Genomic DNA, 21,856 nt, shown 5'->3' with positions numbered 1-21,856 from the left:
GGGGGTGGGGTGCTATACACTGTAGAAAGCACATATTTAGTACAGAGAAGGTTGATACAATTTGTGGTATTATTAATTGATCTGCATTCTGTTGATTAACTGGCTTCTGGAAAAACTGAGTGTGTGTCTGTGTGTGCCTTGAGATGGACAAGCATCCTTATCCATGATGTATCCTGACTCGTTGCTTTCCTGGATAGGGGCTGGCTCACCCGGGACCCTGTATTGCTTAAAGTGGTTAGAAAAATGGATAGATGAAATTGTTTTGAAACTCCCAAAAACATCCACCATCTTTGAAACAGCATTTCGAGCTACGACTGCTAGTGACAGAAACAGTCTGCAGAGGAAACTGAAACCACCCACCTTTGCGTGTGAAGGCACTTCCACTTCTCTATATACAGTACTAAATATAAATATATATATATGAGATCCTTTCTGTCTGACATGTACACTTGCTGTCATCATCCTGTTATATCATTAACTGTTATGTCACCTACATTTTACTAAGTGTTGTTTATTTCCACTGCATCAATTCTGATAGACCGTCGACGGGTTGTAAATAAGAAATTGAAATCGGAAAATCTCCATTGACTTATCTGGTTAAATAAAGGATCCTACAGAGAATCTACAGTATCCACTTGTCAGATGGAGAATGCAAATGCCTTTGCAAACACATGGGCTCAGGCACCCAGGACCTTTTGTTTGCAACGTGCTGACCTCCTGCTCTGACAAGTCATGTTGCTTCAATATTCTACCGGTAGATCTGGTGTGACCGTCGCGGTTCCGCGCGGGCTCGTGCCCTCCGCCACCCGTTGCGTCCCGCAGCACCTGGGGCGCGAACCCGGGTCTCCGGCGTAACGCAACAGGGAACCAGCCGCGTGAGCTAAAGGAGACCTCCCTCAGCCCAGGCAGCTGAGGTCCCTGCTACGCGCAGTAAGGGCGATGACGTCACTGTATCCGAACTAGCTCCGCTACACCGGCATGCTTAACTTAGCTCAGGGATGTTCTTTCGCGTTTGGTTTTGAATCTGTGCTTGCTGCCGGGAGGAGGAAGAAGCTATTTATTCAGAGATTGTTGGGACAGCATGGGCACAGCAGGACTATAATTGTTCCTTCCTCAGATGCTTAAGCACTTGTCAGCTATACTTGCACACTTCACTGCTGATCAGGAGCAGAAGCTAGTAGCTGTGATGTCAACATAACAACATTCCCCTGCTGATGACAATGGAGGTCATGGACAGGAGAGCAAAGCAGCATGCAGCAATCCCATTTGGTATTAGACTTCTTATGCCTGCTGTTTTATACTGTACAGTATGTACAGTAAATCAGACTGGATGACTTGGAATGGGATAACTAGGATGATCTTCATTTAGATTGATAGGGGAGAGTTCCACACTGATTTCTCTGTGTATAAATCATTCCAAATAGCACCATTAGGTCACGTTTATTTATTTAATTAAAACACCCTTTGCCGATGATTAAGTCAGACCTGTAAAACGGCCATCTGCAAGGGTCTTTAATTTTTTTTTATCTCTCACCAGGTGAAGAAATCTCTTCCAAGAGAAGAATGAACAATAAAAGGGCAATACATTTAATTATTCCATTTTCGGCTTTGAAACAGTTTCAATCTTCTTTTACATGATGCTGGTGTGAAGTATGCAATTCAAAGATTCAGTGCGTGGCATCGCAACTTCTCATTCAGGAGTTTCTTTTAAGACTTTTAAGAAAAGCTTACCAGAAAACAGGAACAATAAATCTACTTAGCAGCGTAATTCCAAAAAAACAGAAGGAGTCAAAGCCATTGAAAACAGATCTGCTATGAGTGAGGGGTGAACAGAGGTCAGCATTAGTATTTTTGGTAGATCCTAGTTATGAAATAAAGGGAAGTGATACTCCAATATCCCCCCTCTAAAAAAAAAAAAACAAGGAAAACTTGATAAAAATGTGATCCCGGCTATAAAGCTGCAATTTTCCAAAGCAAACAGGCTCATGCTAGAATTCCAAAAATGGGGAGACTTAAAGACTTCCAACAACTTTAAAAAAAATAAACAGAACCAAAATGCAAATAAAAACCAAGCAGCAGGAATCACTAAGTATTTCTAGCTGTTTTCTCTGTTTGTTCCACATAACTGTAGAATGTATGACCAGTGCAGAATTTCACTGATACCCACAGTTCCAAGGATAGCCTGTCTGTAGCTGTCCTGGAACAGGAGCTGCTAATGGTAACACCGGCTCTAAAATGTTTTTGCAATCTCTCCTTGATCTAAGGGCTTTGCAACAAGCTTTGACACTGTCATAAAACTGCTAATTTTTATAAAATATTACAGCTTTTAGCTTGATCGCGTTCTGCCAATACAGCAGCTGCAGTATGGCAAACCTAATAAAACACTGCACAATTAAGACTATTTCCATTGTTCTCTTTGGACTTTTTTTTGCAGAGCTTTTGATGAAATGGTTCGTTTTGCTTTATTAAAATCATCATAAATACACACTGGGTTCCGTGAGCTCATGTCATGAGACCTAATTAACGAGAAAAAAACATGTATCAAGGGGCTCGAGGCTCTCCAAAAATAGTCAATGAGTAAATGGAGTGTGCTATAAGTATCCCACAAAGCGGCTCCAAACATACAGCTCACACAAAAGTCAGTATGCGGTACAATGCCTTTAGTGATAAAGAACAATCATTTCATTAATAAAAATAATGCAAGAAAAAATGGTATGAGAAGGCCTTTAAATTAAAATGTCTATAAATTCAGTCTGAAAAAAAAACTCTCCACCTTAATAGTAATATGGCAACTACACGTCCCACGTCTCACCTACAGTTTATATAACAGTATTTCATATGTGCAATAAGTATGTTTTTTTTTAAATGTGGAATACCTGAGCAAAATTATCTGGAAGAACAAAAAAGAAGACATAAATCCTCAAAATAGAAAGTCAGAGCATCAGATTGACATCAAATGCTTTGGGAGTCTCAGCTAATAATACTGTAGGTGTTTTGCTATTTTAAATCTGCCAGTATAGTTTTCCACTGGGGCCCTCTCTTGAGGCTAAACGTTCTGCTTATGAAATGCATACCTGTAGGTACAGTACCAACAGTGCTTGGAAAATGACAACACTTCATGGCTTTGTAGTGCGGACCAGAGGAACAAGAGGAAAGGGATGGTTCTCTCTGTTCCACTGAAAATCACCATCTGGCAAAGCAGGTACTATCTTGTTATGATGCAACTATAATCATTCTTAAAAAATGGGAAGAAGCTCAAATTCATGAAGCCGATAAATTTCCTACAATAAAAGGATGCAAGACCTTGGCCAAGATATCCACAGAACCAGATGCACACTCCGTACAGAACCAAATAATATCTCCCTTGTTTTGTGGGTTTCCATGTTAAAGAGGACATTTTACTTTCAGAAAGAAAATAGGAGTTACAGCAGTATATATCAATTTTATTGCTGTTCCATATCCTCTTGCCTTTCATGTTGCCTGTTGTTCATGTCTGCTCTCGGGCTCGGTGCCACTACTCCAACTCGTTTTTCAATAATGGATAAAATGAGGAAAGCTGCATACATTTTGTTATATAGAACAGGGAGATGGGGAATATAGACAACGGAAGACAGAGAAAGGGAAAGCAGATGCATATTTTCATGTAGAAAAGAAAGATACAGACGGAGACTGGGCCTACCTTTTTAGTCTTCACGGTGGAGTGGCAGCAGTCACCGCCATCATAGTTGCAGAACGCTCGGTTATTGACGGCATCACAGTAGTTGTCACCCATGAAGGGCTGTGGGACGAAAGACCAAAACAAGAGATGATGATAGCTTTCGAACCCGATGACCCAATTGAGTACCTGTACAACTATTCGTGCCTGTTGCCCAGCATGCAAAATCCCGATCCTCTTCGATTGCCAAGAGGGAAGTAAAAACATAAGCAAAACACTTTTATTAGCTACACTCTGTACTTTTCCTGGTTTTCACTTTTTGTTCTCATTAAAAGCAACAGCTATCAATGAGATCACAAAAAAATAAAGATTGCTTGTGTGAGTCTTCACTAGTGCAAGAGTACATACATACAGGAACATAGTTTTGCACACAGATTATACAGAATATGTATGTAAAAGCAGGTCTGTTCCCTTTCTTGTCCTGGAGAAATTGAACAGGTGCTATGGTGGGTCAAAGAAGCTTCTTTTTAATAGGAAACTAATGGCCAGTTCAATTTATATGTGTCCTTGACAGGAACTGGTATACCCTTCCATTTAGGCAAACACACAAGAGGTTGCCCAATGCACATGCAGAGTTTTACTGGCTCAAACGACCTTTATCATGACCTAAAATGGACTGAGGAAATCCTTCCAGAATCAGGATTTGGCTGAGGAAAAATGAGAACAATTTCATTCTGAATCCTGTGGCCAGAATGTAAGAAAGATTTTTTTTTTCTCGTGAAAGTACACAACAAAACGAGCCCCCTTTCATTTCACATTCTTCCAGTTTACTTCTGTTTCTTGATTTCGATCTCTTACAGTGCTTCCACAATTAAATTTCACTCTGGGGTCAATAAGTCCAAATAAAGTGAAAGGCCAGGATTGACTTATGGAATATGCACTGTACTGGTTAAGAGAATTTATCAAATATATTTTACTTCTTTTTTTTTTACTGGAATATTCTTTAGTTCCAGTACTTTAAATGCGTATAAAAGATTTTGTTTCTGAAAAATAATCATATGAAGAAACTAGTGATTAAAGTTAACTATTATTACTGACTAGTTATTATAAGAAGGTAAATATAGAATTACTGAATTATTTCACAGAAGTCTGCAAAACTAGACTAAGAAAACAATCTGCTGCCAATAGGGAATGAAATGAAAGAACGGAACACTAGATAAACCACCTCCTGATCCTCAGAATGTCCTCCTGATTACACAATGTACAGAAAATATAAGATTTCACCACAGCTTAAGAACATGACCACAATAAAGATTACAAATGAGATGAGGCCATTAGGTTCCAACTGGTACAAGGAACTCATCCAGCCATTTCTTAAAATAAACCAGAGTATCAGCTTCAGCAACATGGCACAGCCCTACTCCCACAGCCCAATCCTTTTCTCTGAAAAAAAAAAACATTCAAAGTTATTCTTTCTAACTCCCCTTTATTTTTACTGTTGCTGCTGTGCACTTTAAAATTCCCCCTGCTCTGCCTTTTGAGTCTTGGGATGCGATCTGTTTTGCTGCAAAGCGACTTGTGCCTGTTTGGTGTCAGCCTACCTGTCGTGCTCTATACGACCTGCAGAGATCCTGACCAAACTAGGCCTCTCGGTAAGTAAACACTGAAGGGAATACACCATCTAAAACCAGCTTAAATTCCAGAAGTCAGACTTCATTTGCCTCCTTGTAGATTTTTAACAGCGTCACTCAAACAAAATTGAAATCACTAACACTGGATTCCTTTTTTTCCCCTCTCTTAAAGCAGGAGGCATTCTGATCTCATATAAAGTTAATGCCACTTTAACTTCACAGCCTTACCTCACAGCCTTTGATACAATGAAGTGCCTCGGGGTGTGGATACCACTTCAGTCCCATTGTGCAGACAATACTCTGGTAGGAGAGGAGAACAGAAAAAACATCAGAACATTAAAAATCCCCCCGAAAAACCCACACACATACAACAAATAATACAAACAAAGGTCTCCTGTGAAGCTGGGATCCTGTCCCAAGTGTTAAAGGTAATCCAAGAAGAATCTGCAAGGAAAATATTTCATTTTTTCCTCTCTCCGTGTGCCCTATCATGTTATTTCTAGTTAAGCCCACAAAGATATAAACAAAGTCACACGGGCCATCCTCTGGAAGGGGAGTCACAGCAAACACAGGATGAAAGGAATGTTCACAAAACATTATAAACTTTCACTGCCTTTGTCTCTTTATTCCTGTGCCAAAGCATTGTTGTGCCTCCATATGATCGAAAAAAAATCAAAACCTGTACTCTACATAACTTCAGCTTTGTGATGATCCTCTTGTACAAACACATACCTTCAACTTCACCTTTGACTTTGCATTCTTTAGATGGGAAGTGGTATTTTTTCATGTATCTTTTTAATTCAACACATTGCGTGACTAAAAGGCTTTGTGGGGTGGTGAGGGCTTCAACAACAACAAAAAAAATAGGCCAGTCCAAAGTCTCAATTAGATTTTTTTTTTTAAGATTTCATCAGAGCCACTTGTGAGAAGGCTGGAGGGCACAGGGCATGTTTTTGTTTAGCTCCATCTCACACATGCTGCCTCTCTTCCTGGTGATGTGGCTGTACAGCTGGCGTGAGGGAGTCCAGGCCAGCGCGTGAAATCAGCAGGACACTGCCGTTACTGCTGGGACGCGCAGGTAACAGGTCGCATAACTGTTCAGGACTTTGACAGTTCCGGATGTTTGGAAATCATGTTAGAGCGATGTAGCACAAACCTGTTCTACAGTACATCTCGCGGTGAAACATTCATTCAGAAGTTTTGGAAGAAAGACCCCCTGGCACAGAGCGAACCAATCAGAAGACACTTAGAAAAACCACAAACCCGTAGCCAGAGTGAACCTACACATTGTGTACTGTGCTGATTTCTCAAAATTCCATGCAGAAATTCTAATACAGATCATTCTTATTTTTTTATATTTTGTAGCTCGGTACATTCACTCCTATCTGATATTAAGATATTGGACAGCTTGGGTCTCCTGCTGTAACAGTGCTAATGATAGTACTTAATTGTTTTTACTGCCACAAGACTCTGGCAGTAGTTCAAAACGAAACCTGTGAACAATCTATGTGCCTATTCTCCTCAAAAATGTTTATATGGTAATCTTCAACGCTTGTGTTTGCTCTCCAGCTGCTGAAAAGTTTAAAGGTGTCCTTTCTGACGTGGACAATATTAGTATGAAACAGAATTTATTTTTTCTCGCACACAGCATTTTTTGAGAATTGGCTGGAGATACAAAGCAGAGCTAATTTTGCCCCAGTGGAAATAGGTTTGAAAAACATGCGGTTAGCTGCTGGTTCCTGTAGTACAACACATTGATATCTAGTGAAGTAACTGCTCTGGGACGTATTTTTTAAAGTGACGTGCAGCCTACACTATCTTTTTTAAGGTTTAAAAAGTATTTTTCGGAAGTCCGAAATAGGTCTCAACATTAAATGCCACAACCTTTAACGGTCCCAGAGAGAAGGCACTACAGCTCTCTCAATGTGCCCTGGTACACAGGTAGACTTTTCAGAGAGACTATAATGATGGGGATCAGGAATCCATAAGGCCATGAAATGAAAAGCATAAACACTATATTTCCAAGAAATTCGTACGTCTTGGCTGTCGAGTCGTGGAAGAGAGCTGCCGAGCCCCCTGTTCAGGACATCCATACACAATTAGTGTTCAGTGTCGCACCGCTGCCTGCCCCATGTTTACATGAGGGCTAATTTAAACCGTCTGGTGGGGAGCCCCAGCTTGTTTTTATAGTTCCTGTAAAGTTCAGTGCTTTTTGAGGTTTACCTGACATTTATTAAAAAGACTTTTATACTATCTGTATCAGACTGTTTTTCTTTCCGACAGTTTCAGATTTTCCACCCTTAGTCAGGCCCGGGCTACTCCACCTGCACCTCGGTTGTGTGTGTGGAAGCACACAGGGAGAGGTGTGTGTATGTGTGTATTAGGGTCAGGGATACAGCAAAAATGTTCTTAACAACGACAGCCATAACTGCCTGGATATTTCCGCAAACACCTCCCTGGGAATCAGATTATGATGACTTCTGACGATATAACTACCCTGACTAATGCTCTTATTTCTATATACTACTGTTGAGAGGCAAATCATGGATACGTTCCTCATATGGTTTGTGATAATACCTAAAATATTTCTTTAGCAATTAATTTAAGAAAATCACTTCTACGAAAGCAAGTTCTTTCTGAAAGCTACACTAAGGTCTGGTGATTCCAAAACTGAATACAAAAAAATCCACCTACAATTTAATCAAAAGCCAACCAGAGCAGCAAAATGTAACACAATCAATACGTAACTCAATATTATAACTTCAGAAGAAATTATAATTTACAGTGATTATGTGAGTGCCCATTTACATATTAGAACACGCACTACAGTAATTTGACAAAAGAACTGCGCACAAAGATACAACAGCTACATCTTAAGAGGATTTAAACCCATAACCCTTCTATCTGGAGCACAGAACCTTAAGCACTAAAGCCTAAAGAGCTCACACTGCACCTCAAGAATCTTCCTCGATATTTCAACTAATATTTGTTAACAGTCATTCTATTACCACTTCAATTCAGTTCAGATTTCTCATTGTTAACAAAACTGGGACCGTACACAAAATGGTCAGATCTAATAAATAATATCCAATAAAAAGTAAAGAATGAAGCAAATACTCCCCAAATTATATATCAGTGTCTGCTATAAGACTTTAGATTTGAAAGCTAATTTTATCAAGATCGCTCTTTAACGTATCATTGGCTTACCGAATTTAACAAAGCCACAAAATGTAGGTTCATCATTCATTTGTGTTATCAAAAATTTCCGAGCCACATCCTTTTGATAATGCCACTTCTGGTCATGGCTGATCATACACTTATGTAAACTGGGGTTTATGCTTTTTTTAAACATCTGCAACATGACAGTACTTTAGATTGTAGCTAAATGAAGCACACTTACTTATGCAGCTCATAGATACAGTACGTCTTAATTAGCATGCGCTGGTATAAGACACATTTGTCCTCAGTGTGATTCACTACATACAATGAGCCAGCCTCTCCTTGCACTGGCAACTGAAATAACATGCTAAGGGATAAAATATCCTCATTAGACTGGGCCTGCCTGACCTCTGCAAACATTCCTTGTCTCAGGTGTCCAAATACTGCCAAAGTGCTCACTTTTGCAAACGGAGGTATTTCTTGATACAGTTCAGTCAGCAAAAAGTTCGAAAACGATTACCTGAGAAATTATTTGAGGCTGACACAAAGGACTTGCGGTAAAAGTCAAACAAAGTAATAATTTAAATTCAGTTAGCACCTACAGCGACAAGAGAGAAAAGCACGTTACAAATGTAATGAATTGCCACCTCTGCTTTTGACATGCATTCAAAGTGTGGGAGAGGCGGAGGAAAAAAAAACATGACATTTGAACTCTGACCTGTCTAAGTAATTTACAGTCCCATACTGTAGCACTGTTGATAATAGTACATTTAAAAAGTAAATTAAATCAGTTGCTGTTTCTGATCAGGCCTGTCTATTTAGATTTTGTCCATCGGTTAAGGCAAAACTCCTCCAAGACTGAGAATACAGGAAATGAATTCAGGATAATTGCTCATCCTTTACTTTCCCCAGATATCATAAGTCTGAATCATATTGCAGTGGTGTCTGTGGTAGCTACTGCCAGCAATACATACGCAAACAGGAACCTATCTAATGCAGCAAACATGGACTTTTGCAGTACAAAGGGAGGGGTGTGAGGTAAGCTTAAAACAAATTCAGAGCCACAGAAGTGTGTCTTATTAAGCATATCCTTGCCCCGTGACTCAGCCCTCATCTGCTGTGTGAGAAAACAATAACGGTTCGAATTCAGAAGCTGCCAGGGTCCGTAAATGAGGATTATAGACTTTTTCCACTGCTGATAATAAAAGCCCACTTTACAGAAATCTGAGTTCGTAATCATAATTCCAGGTCCTGATTGTATTTTAACAATAAAACCAGTGAGTAACAATTGCCACAGCATGGCTTCGATTGCTGGGAACTGGGTTGTGGTCCAACGCTGTCAGCAACAGGGCAACGCCTGTAATCAACTAGGAGTGGATGAAGTGAGGTGCAGCTCCATTTCAAAGGGGAAAATATAATAGTCATCCAGAAGTAGGTGTATATTTATTACTGTAGACCACATTTAAAACAACATTTTTTAGTCTTGTTTTGAAAGTCTTACAGGTTTTTTTAGACACTTAAATGATGTTACTGGGAATTTACATTACAAAGTAAAATGTAACCCCAGACAAATCTGGCACCATGTTTGTCTCTTTGCAATTATTTTTAAACTGCGTCATAATTAAATCACACTGCATGGGTCCGTTGTCTCTCACAGTGCTGAGCTCTTTGGATCATGAGGTGTATCACTACATGAGAAGACAGATGATCACGACTTTGAGTGCATCTCTCCGTTGGAGTACAAGATACGTATGGTGGGTGGCACAGGGGGTTACGTTAGCCTGTAAGAAACTGGTGCTGTGGGATTGTAGTTCTAATATTTGTCCAAACAGATCCATCGATTGACACCAGTTGGCAAAATGCAAGAAGCTGGAGACACTGAAGCACTATTGATTTCAGCTCGGCTAAAACTGCTGGACCATTTTAACCTCTCAGCTTACTATTGATAATTTTTTTCACTTTTTGATCAAAATTACTTAATAAATAATATACATATTGTATCAAAGTTTATTTTCACCGGCAGTCATAGCAAGGTCAAATGCATTTCTGATACCCCAGTCTTTTCTTGCTTGTTCATGGAGCACACATTATTGAGTGGCATGACTTTCTTAAATGAAATTGGAAGTTGTATACTGTATGTAATCAATCAGGTTTATGTAATGTTTTCTGCACAAAAGTAAAGAAAAAAAAGAGCTGGTTACAGTGAAGTAATTTAATTTTTCTCCTAGCCTATAAATGACTCATCATTGTATGTGCACTTCAATAAATTTGTTATTTGAATTAAGATACAGAATGTTTAACTCCAAAGGCTACAGCAGAAATTCATCATCAGTGAAAGAATGGGTACCAGTCAGCTCAGGCCAAAAACAATTTTGTAATTCTGAAGACTGGTAACAGTGATGAATTAATTGACTTTGATGCTAATGAATGTCTGCTCTACCAGCTTGGCTGGAGCTCCACAGACACACCTCCTCACAGCTTTTTCAAGTCTGAAGAGCTCAGGACTGAAGCATAACTGTTATGGCAATATTCACATTGGAAGAGGAACTATGCATGTCTTCAATTACTCCAGTAAGACATACAGTATTATAATGTATCAACAGGATGTATGTACACTTTTTCTTGTGGATTCCTATTGTGGTATTTTTTAGCTTTTAAGTTTTTTTTTATCTATACCAGGGCCAATCCTATACACATTCAGTGCAGGTGCCAAATGTGCAGCTACCACAGGCTCGAGGAAAAGGTGGTTCATTTTTATTTCATTCTCGCAGAGACCAGAGGCAATTGGGCAAAAATCTTAACACTAGAAGAATATTGGATTAGCTAAATTGAACTGTCATGAACTCAATTGTTGCAATTATTGCTGAAGGAGTATACCAAATAGATTTAGAATCCACCTAAAATATTTTTTGTTGGCCACATTTATGTGGAGTCGCACACAACTCCACCATGCTTTCAATTGGTTCAATGTAGAGGTTGTCAACAATAGCAGAGAATTTGAGACCAACAAAACATTCTATTTATGATGTTTTTTGCATTAGCTCCGGGTGCTCAAACTGGCTAGGCAAAAGGGATTCTTAAAACGTTACAAAATTTGGTATTTGTAAAGAATTCCAAAGTATTATCCCAGAAGGAAAACTAACTACTCTTCGTAGGTAAAATGTATTGCTGGTGTCAAAATTAAATATGATTCATTTGGAACATCACACCAAAGTCACTTAATACAATGAAATGTAAGTAGCAGTTCTCTACTATTGCTGTTGAAATTGCTATTAACATGGAAGCATATTGGCATGCCAGACTTTCATTTACATTCTGAGAATCCTTACATTCAAATCGTAGTTTTTGTTGGACAACATATTTTCTTCTGCTTTGCAGAACCACTAGTGTCAGATTGATAAAATGGAATGGGTCGTTTTTATATTTCGTACTGCCTTTAAAAATCAAATGAATAATCCAAAGGACACTAACGCACCTTGACTTTAGGCGGGTTCCTCCAGTGTTCCACTGTGTCCGCTGTCATATTGCGTGGCAAGATGATTACATTGCTGTTCCTGTCTTTGCAGGACAGCTCGCACTCTGCCCCTAAGTGATAAGGGAGAAAATACCGTGAATTTTAAGGTGGGTAGAAAAGCCTACAATGGAACTACAAATAAACACATCTGAGAATTGAGTAGTGATCAATTCTGCTCTAATCGAAGATAAAAAGTTTTCTTTTTTAGGTCATTACAATTCCCAATTACAGTACAATACATCTGACAAGTGAATTTGCACGGCTGGTTATGGTTTATATAATAGTCAGCCATATTTGCTGAAAAAGATTGCCTGAGACCCTTCAACAAAGGAGATGCTTTGATCATTACATTGCTAGCAAACCAATCAACAACGATGTACTCAATGACCTGTTTTAACTGGTATCGTTTCTTATAGTCATGTTTGTGGAAAAGGCAAACTTACCGTCAAGCTGTTGTACTGCAGTATACTTAATTACTCCACTACTTACCCTGTCCATTAAAAGTTTTGAAAATCTGAAAACTGTTTAACTGTCTAACCGGGTCCTGCCTTCCATTTTGTTATTATTCAGTGATTTTATTCAAGAATATCTACATTCCATTCTCACCTAGACCCCTTTATCTTTAGTCATTAAACAACACTTACATTATGCTGTACAGGAGTCAGATTATACTGTACCTACTTGTACAGTACCTGTAGGTCATGCCATGAATTTCTGAGCAGGTTGCAGACTTTTCTCAGTCAGGACCAAAGTTGCACTACCTTAAATTCCCACTGGAGGAAAGCTTTGCATTTCAAATCAACACCCTTAGTTAAAACACATGATTGTTGATAAGATCTTCCAGGTAAGCACAGACACACCTGCAGCAATGCTATCAAAACGTCCCATCTCATTAGACCTCATGCATTAGTGTGGGCAGCCACACCTCTTTTCCTGTCATTACCTTTTCTCAAAGATCTATGCAGGTCAGGTGGGATCAGTGCTTGGGAAGGTGAGCTCGTTCCTGCACCTAAACTGTTCTGAGGAATGACTTTCCCACGAACAAATGAAGAGCAGGGCAAGACAACAAGGATGTAGGTGACCTTCCACTTGGAACTACCTTAACTGAGATGAGATGAGCAAAACAGACCCCTGGCCTTCCAAGTAAAAATGTTCTGTACTCATACCTTGAGCTAAAATATGCGAGTAAAAGAACACGCACCTATACTGTATCCTTTCTTGCAGCTAGCTCTGATGCTGGGGCTGAGATTCTGGGGTAATGCACACTGTCCCTTCACTTGTGGGCAGACACGGAATGAGCCCGTCCAATTGCCATCTTTCCTGCAGCGGATCACACTGGTAGGTGGCCCCTAAATAAAGTCCCAAAGAGACACATTATTACACCATTACTGTGCAAAGCAAACTGTGATACAGTCTCCTTCTTCCCTTTTTGAACTATTATGAGTTCTAACTGACCGTATAAAAGTCTATCGATTTATCTACATTACACCAATACTCTCCTTTGGAAATGACTGCTGAAGATTCATGGAAGATCACATCCGCACATTTGGTCACTGCAGTTGGCAACACCAATGATGAAATGCCACCCCTGAAAACGTTTTAATCAATTTAAAAATGGAGGCCCAATTAAGCGCAGTTTTAATTGGGTCAGCCTGGTACGTATAATTTAGGTGCTTGACAGCAGCCACTTCAAAGCTATGCCATATTTAATTTTATTTAGAAAGTTAATTTGCTCTGGTGTTCTAATGCAGGAAAATCTCTATTAATCAGAGGCTACAGCCAAGGGTCCCTCTTAATTGAGCAAGTGCTAGGGACTTCAGCCATTAAGCTTATGATGTCATGGGTGCATTGACTGTCTGCCAGGAACACTCATAGTACAATATACTGTACTACTGCAGATTGTAATATTTTTTTTAATACACTGTAAGACTACTGGTGTGCTGATGATCCATGAATCCATTTTCAGTAACAAAATTTCCCAAAGGATATTCCAAAGGAAACAGATTCCTAATTAGACACAGGAAAGTGCTACTAATATTAGAAAACCTTGTTATGGTCACATAAGAAGGAATTTTCTTTTTGCATTAAAACCATGTATAATGTAAATTCATAACATTATACTTAACTGTAATTATTCAGTAAGTTTTATATGAGGCCATTCATTCATGAATTTCCAAGGTCTAGAACAATTTAATTAATTTTGATCAGTTAAACAGATATTGTTTTAATTAAGAAATGCAGAGAACAACGTTTTTAAGACAAAACTCAGAAGATCATTCAGACTTCCATATCCAGCTTCCTTAATTACTTGCTTAATTGATCATTTACGTACAAGTGTTCCTAATGTTTAAAAAAACGTGATTACAGGTGACTTACTATATAAACCCCTGCAGGGTAAAACATGAACTACTGACAAATCAGTCAAAAACAAAGGCTAAGATGCACTAGCCTTAATTGAAAATTTATTGAGCTTTTTAATCAAAATGCTGAATACAGAGGGAAATTCAATCCACACTGCTTGTTTAATCCTTAGACACTTGTTTCCACACCAAACCACATTAGTCATGCAATGATCATTTGTGGCCAAACAGCTGAAACACTTGTTGCATTGCAAGGATTACTATTCCTTACAGCTGCAAAAAAATCCAGTAGATGAACTAAAATGGTCTGTGTTGGGGGAAAACAGAGATGAGAAATTAAGAGACTAATTTGGAACATTCATGCCTTTGTAAATCATTTGTTAAAAAGAAGTGTGTTTTATGATTTGAAACTGTGAGCTGAATTTAAGTGCCTGTCTGCTTGTAAATGGACACATCTAAGTATTCAGATGGTGGTCCGTGTCACAAGAGGGAACAAAAAATGAAGCTTTTTCTATCTTGTGCCCTTTTCGGTCACAGAATGATTTTTTTAACCTCAGAGTTAAACAGTAACAGATGCTTTGGGTTAGTTTCTGTTACCATTAAAAACAAAGCTATGATAGAAAGCTATGAAAGGGCAGCGCTGAGTTGCAGTATAACTCTCAGCTGTCATCTCGGCAGGTTTGCAGAATTACTGTTGGTTGCTTGATTATAGCAGGTTTTTTTTACAATCAAATTAAAATGACATCTTCCTTTTCCACCAAAGAAACGCTGTTGGCAGCACGCTTGGCATGCCACTTCTCTTTTTCAGCAGGCTAAAGAGCTTCCAGCTGTGAGGTAAAGCAGGTAGGAGAAAATCTTGTGATGGGATTGACGACAGTCTGCTTGTTTGACAGACGCGTGGTATGTGGGAACTATAGGTGGAGCACAGGCAATGGATTATTGTGGGCAATGGACTTGTATTATTGTAAGTTTCCCAAATGGAGAATGAAAATGAAATCTATAGAGGTACATATATAAAGATTACTTAGGTCTTGGGTATTGTGCTCTTTATACCCTTTTTCCTCTATGTTCTAAAATAAATGGGACGATACTGTATATAAAGCTGTGATTTAACTGAAAGCTGGCAAAGAAAAGCAAAATAATGTAACAACCACAAAAGCTCTGGACGTCTGCAATGCTGAGGGTGCTGACTTACAGTATGGTTGGCTCCATTGCAGTTGATCCAGCAGTCACTGTTGAACTTGAACCCATTTGTACACTGATAGACACCGTGGAATATGGGAGGAGGAGGCTCACACGTCACTGGCTCACAGGAACCTTCCTGCCAGCTCCCGTCCTCTGTACACTGCCTCTTAAATGCCCTCCTTAGAAACAAAAAAGGCAGATCAGATCTCAGGCGTGTTGGTGAACCTGGAGGTGACCCTCGTCTTTCTCTTTGGACTAGAAAACTCAAAACAATTGCACCACATGGATGCTGTCCTTCAGATGAGACATTCAGCTGACTATCTGAACATTAAAGGTCCCATGGCACTATTTGAAAGAATAGGAGTGTTGTTAAATCCCCAGTTTATACATTCTGTTTTCCTCAATTTCCCTCTTAATTCAATTAATGAAGTACTTTCTCAATTTTTCACCTGATGGGTGGCTGATATGGTTGCTGATGCAGAATGACTGCTATGTGTTGCTCAGGTACATATTGCATGCTAGTAGAAGATGAAATGGGGACCTTTCTATGTGTAAAGTGCTTTGATGTCCTTTGGGATGAAATCAAAAATGCAAGTAATTCATTAATCAAGAGTGCATTTTACTTGACAATTCCAGCTGCCAAAAGCCAGAACAGTACTTAGCAGTTTAATTACTTTTTTTGTTTTAATAGGGATAGTGAAGTTTTTTCCAGAGCACAGACCTTCAGCAAAGATTTATGGTGACACCTTAACACTTTAATCAAAGGATCATAGACTAGAAGCTTGTGGTCTACCATTCTAAAAAAAAAAGTCCTGCAACAGCACTGATCACCAATCTCCAAAGACTCAAATCACAAACTTGCTAAGTACAAACACACCACAAATATCCTTCAGGCAGCATGTGGGTTCTATTATAGTGGGGTGATATTTCCTCTGAATATCACGTGAAAAAATTGAATTCAATATCACTCCTATATCTGCTCGCAGAATAAGAATATCTTTGGAAAAGTTAATTTTGTGTATATGAAAGCTGTTCCTGCTTTGCAGGTTATCATTACATGCAATTGTTATCATTGTTGATGTGTAGGGTATGAAATATATCATCTTCAGAACTCAAGTGAAGTACAGAAAGCCTGACCTGCATTTAGTTGTTTTGTTTCACTTTCTGTGTAATTTATGATCACAAGTCATTTCTGCTAAAATGATCTCAGGTCATGGAAGCAAGAAAATGTTTTTCTAGCAATGTTCTGCACTTCCCAAACACTTTATAATGCTTCCCTGATCCAATGCTTTTCACAGGATGCAAATACCACATTGTCTGCCTGAGTGACTATAAGGCAGTGTTACTGAGTGGGGACTTCACCTACAGTAGCAAAGGCTTACCACAAAGAATTCATCACCACTGAATTTTACTATATTCAAGTCCTGTTCTTTTTCCTTCTCTTGGCTCATACATAGATTGAGAGCCTCAGATATTTCGTGACAAGAGTGAATCTCACCACGGAGGATTTTGCTGTTCATAAACCAGAATTGTGCAGCCTGAACTTTAACTGATAACAATAGACACAATCCCTTTTCTGAATAATCTTAGAAGTCCATTTCCCTGACTCAAAGATCCTGACCCTCTCTTCTATTGTCTTTTTACAGATACAACTTTTGCTTCACTACCTCAGAGTGTTGTCCTATGTCATGCCATGGCAAACTGGTTTGTGAGGAAGGCCAGAGTCTACTCTATTTCATTTGTACACAACCCTTCTACAAGAAAGTTGGTAATGGTTTTCATCCCTGCCCTCACCTGCGCATATTGCAACATGCTACTGGTTGACTCTGGTATGAAATCAAAACCTGCTTTCATGGCCCTGAATTGAATATAAGTCTTCAAAGAGTAATAACACAGGCATAGGCACTACATCAAATAACTGATAGACTCATGTTTCATCAAAGGGTGACAATCTCAAAAGATGAAAGTAACTGGAATTTACAGGAAGGGAGAAGAGGTGATTTCCATCGTCTAGGAAACTCTTAGTTTCCCTAACAACTGATGTTAGATTTCTGTTCTTCACACCTTTGATGTGATAACATCTCTACTACAGGTGTTACTTGGATTAAGAGTTCTTCCCTTGACAGAGGACAATTTATTAAAAAGAGTGCTGCTTTGGAGGTAGTGTCAGTTATTCTACAGCATTACCCAAGAAACAACTGGCAGAACGTTTGGGTAATGGTTAATATTGGCAAACACAGAAGTAATGCAAGATGACAGACTCGTTAACAGTGTAACTGAATGCTTAGAGTTTTGGCTGTAAGAGATTTTTCCTTCCTTTTCCATTTAGGGGGGCACTCCTTTGACTTGCTCCTGTTGACCCTCATTGTTCTGGTGAGAACTGATGACGTGACGACAGCTTGTGCTATAGTCTGTGGTAAGCCCGGCATTGCACCAGTTCAGCAGCAGACATATGATCATTCTTTACAAGCTACAGAAAGGAGTTTTATTTCTTCTCTTTTAATTCTTAGGAAACGTGGCAGTGGTTTAGGCCTTTATTAAACACTTACACAATTGGATTTCACTCTTTTTGGATCCCTAACAGCAGGAGACTGGTGCCCTACCCTTATAACTTTGTCTGGTTGAAAAGAATGAAACCAATCTGTTTTTCCGTCTTTTGAGAAGGGACTTGATTGAAAAAAAAAGTCACTACTTATTAATCAGCTGGAAATAAACACTAAATTAGAAAATGACATATTCTGCAATTGTTTTAGCTAGTATCAGTTTACACAGACCTTCAGGGGAAACACTGCCAAGTGCCTGTGAAAATGTTTAATCATAGAATATGAAACTTCACAGTGAAGCTTATGAAATGTTCATTTTTATTGTACAGCAAGCTGATTTTTCCTACTCTGTATTATTTCTGGGGGATGGGTTGTAGAAGGGTGGATATGGATTAAACAGCAACAAGAGAAAGCCAACAACTTCAATCCTGGAATTTGCTAGCAACACTAGTGACAATGGTAGGCAAAACATTTGAGCGTGAGTTCATTGATATTTCCTTCTTAAGTGGTTTTGATAATGGCAGAAAGCACATTACTGTCCTGCATTTGCATTTTAAAAAGTCATCACAAGAAGGGCAATTCCCAGCACAACCCTTAGGGAAAACAGTTCTGCAGACAATGAATGTTAAACAGAAGTGTTAGAATTATACAAATCTATAGGAAGCAAACGGACTCCTACAGTACACTTGAGTCTCTACATTTGTTGACTGTGAAATCACATATTCAATACAAGATCTTGTTCCTGACTTTCAAGGCTCTAAACAATCTGGCTCCATCATACATCTCTGAACTCCTCCATGTTTACACTCCCCCCCGGTAGGCTCTGTTCAGTTGAGACTGGTCCTCTTCTCACTGTACCCTGGACTATATCATGGACTTTTTGTGACCATGCCTTCTCTGTTGCTGTTACAGTGTTGTGGAATGACCTTCCTCAGACTGTAGTTCTTCTACAACTTCTTTAACTCTCTTGAAATCTAAACTAAATAATACTTTGTGTGCAACAGATTTGTCTGGTTCACTTGATTTCAAGTGACTATGAGTATTAGGACAGGGTTCACTGTGACAACTGTCAAGGGTGATCAGGATCTACTGTCAAAGCTTGAGAAGCAAAAGACTGAAAAAAAACACAGATTACTACTCTTTTACAGCAAATGTCACTTTTATGAACTGTAGGCCTGCGTACTTACACAGCAGCAAACATGGTCTTTACCTTTTGGGTTTATCAGTGTTGGGGACATGGTAGCCAGGCTTGCACTTGTACTTGCAAAACGAGCCAACCTTCAGTCCAGTGGCATTGCAGCGCTTGGTCTGCAGGACAGCGTTGGGCACTGGTGGAGGAGCCGGACAGCGCAGCTCACACAGGGCTTCAGGGAAAGACCACAGACCATCCTCCATGCAGGTCAAAGTGTTATTCATCCCTGAAAAAACAAAAAAAAAAGGCAATAAAACCACAGAGTTGGCCCGCTCACACATGGTCCTCATTAACAAAGCACAATAACTACATTCAATAGTAATAATTGCATCTCTAAAGAGCTCTTCATTCCAAAGTGTCCCAAAGCACTTTATAGGCATTTTATAGCCCATGTAGGAGGGGATCCACTTCATCAATCACTGAAGTGCAGTACCCACTTGGGTGAGACGCTGCAAACATTGTTCACCAGCAGATCAGGTAAAGAAGTGGGAACTAGCCATTTAAGAGGGAACTTTAAAGAGGCGACACGTTTTGGAATTTAGTCAGGACACTATGGTTCGAATTTCTACGCTTACAAACAGTGCCATGGGATCTTTAACAATCAAAATATCGGGACCACAGTTTAACGGCTCATCTGAAGGATGGCACCGCCTACAGCCACTGTACAGTGTACTCTGCACAATGGGAGAGGAGTTTGTAATCCTCAAGTGAGAAAAGTGCCACACCTCTACAAGTAGCAACTTTTTTTCTATTGACATTCAGACTCCAATTCTAATACTGGTCAGAAGCCTTGCTTAGCTTCTGGAATCATGAGTCAGGATCTGTACAGTATAAACCATCCTATGCGTGCCAGAGGTGGCTGGGCTTTCACTGTTTAGAGTCCTTTAAGTCAATGTGTTTCTTATTTGTGTCTCATTGTGAGGCACATACTGTACCCTTTACATTTTGACTTTCTGAATTAATACTGGTAGTTGATAATGACATTTAGAAAGTGGTAATATGCACTTATTTACAAATATGAGTAGGCTCACATTAACCATGGTATACGATAAGTAAACATCAGGACATGTAACGGTGGTTAACTATTCAACAGCATTTATTTTTCCAAGCTGTGTTGTGAGTATAGTTAACAATATTCGAAAAGCTTTATATAAATGAAACAATTGCTAAAAATTCAGGACAGCATTTTATTGCATTTTGTCACCCCTAAGAAACAGCTTGATAAAGTATTATAACATACAGCATGCTTCCTTTGAGTAGTTATTTTCTTACCTACTAGCTGAGCTGGCTCCTTACACTGGAATGTGCATTTCTTGCCATATGTAGTACCCTCAGGGAAGTGAAAGATGGCTGGATGAACATGGTATTTGTCTGGCTTGCCACAGTCCACTGGCTCACAGCTCACTTGCTTGTTCCACTTGCCATCTGCGCAGGTGATTGTAGCAGTGGAATCTGACTGCAAAGCAGGAATGCACACAGACACAGGGCTTAAACAGCTGACTCCTTCTCCACAAACAGCTCTGTGCAGCGTGAAAACATTGTGAAATATGGATGGTAGAGCTCCAATGTTCTACAACCTCCTCCTGCAACACATTAAATGGGTTCTCTGATGCAAATAGGATTCTAATGGGCTGAAAAAAAAATTAATGTAAGAGAGTCATACTTGTGATGTGGTTATTATTTTATTTTTTCCTCCCAATATGGGAAAACTGGACATCAGAGAACATGCCATAGCATTTCTGAGAGGATCTGTAAGACTATAGTTCAACCAACTCCGTTTCAATGGGAATGTAAAATCGAAAATAATCTTGCAAATACTGCATTGTTTCGGATGACTTTATCATATTTCTGAGTCACATAACAGCTGTATTTCAACCCACGGAACTGTAGACCACAATGAAAGTGCTGTTGTTAGGCTTGACAAATCTCCCACTCATTAGCTAAAATCAAAAAGATAACATTACGGATCCCAGTTTAACTTGCTAGGTGCTACTGACAGTCAAATAAAATTGTTCAATTGTTTGTGGCTCCCCATTACAAAGAAATACGCTGTCCTGCAAAAAGTATTTTACTACCTTCCAATGATGTCTCAAATTTACTGAATTATAAGTGTACAGTGTACTAATTATAAAGTCACCGTTCTACATGTTTTGCTAATATTTACTATGGCGTCTTTCACCAATAAATGTTTTGAGTTTGAGCATTCACGTTTTGATTAAAAATATTCACTTTAGATATAAATGTATACATCATTTTGTCAATCAACAAAATGGATGATGTTGGAAAGGGGTTAAATAATTTTGCAAGGTACTGCACGCTCAATGATTTTACACTGGTTCTTTTCTAATGAGTCAATTATAAATAATTGTCTTCATTATTAGGTACTAAACAAAACTCCAGTAATAAAATTTAAATGTATTTTGTGTATTAGTTCATAAGAGTGCCAGTTGTTCCTTCTTCCTCATTCAAAGACCACCATTAAAAACTTGCAGTGAAGTTCTAGTTGTAGACATCTCTAATTTACAGTTACAAGTGTCTTTCGGGTGGCCATCATTCCTGCCAAAATTGACATCCTTTGCACAATACAAATATGGTTAATTTTTTGAAGAATTCATCA

General features: G+C 39.0%; 1 protein-coding gene across 1 annotated transcript in view; it reads right to left on the bottom strand.

Moving 5' to 3' along the window:
- Window positions 1–21,856, bottom strand: part of LOC148816084 (pappalysin-1-like) — a 208,895-nt gene that overhangs the window by 32,944 nt on the left and 154,095 nt on the right. The window contains exons 15-21 of the mRNA XM_088940554.1: window positions 20,512–20,695; window positions 19,258–19,465; window positions 15,515–15,683; window positions 13,161–13,308; window positions 11,921–12,030; window positions 5,515–5,586; window positions 3,680–3,778 (exon numbers count right to left, since the gene is read on the bottom strand). Coding sequence (XP_088796680.1) covers window positions 3,680–3,778; window positions 5,515–5,586; window positions 11,921–12,030; window positions 13,161–13,308; window positions 15,515–15,683; window positions 19,258–19,465; window positions 20,512–20,695 — 990 coding nt within the window. The remainder of the gene's footprint in view (window positions 1–3,679; window positions 3,779–5,514; window positions 5,587–11,920; window positions 12,031–13,160; window positions 13,309–15,514; window positions 15,684–19,257; window positions 19,466–20,511; window positions 20,696–21,856) is intronic.

This window comes from Atractosteus spatula, chromosome 23 (assembly GCF_055471065.1).
Source record: "Atractosteus spatula isolate fAtrSpa1 chromosome 23, fAtrSpa1.hap1, whole genome shotgun sequence".
Lineage (NCBI taxonomy): Eukaryota > Metazoa > Chordata > Actinopteri > Semionotiformes > Lepisosteidae > Atractosteus > Atractosteus spatula.
This window is presented reverse-complemented; position numbering and strand designations above follow the sequence as displayed.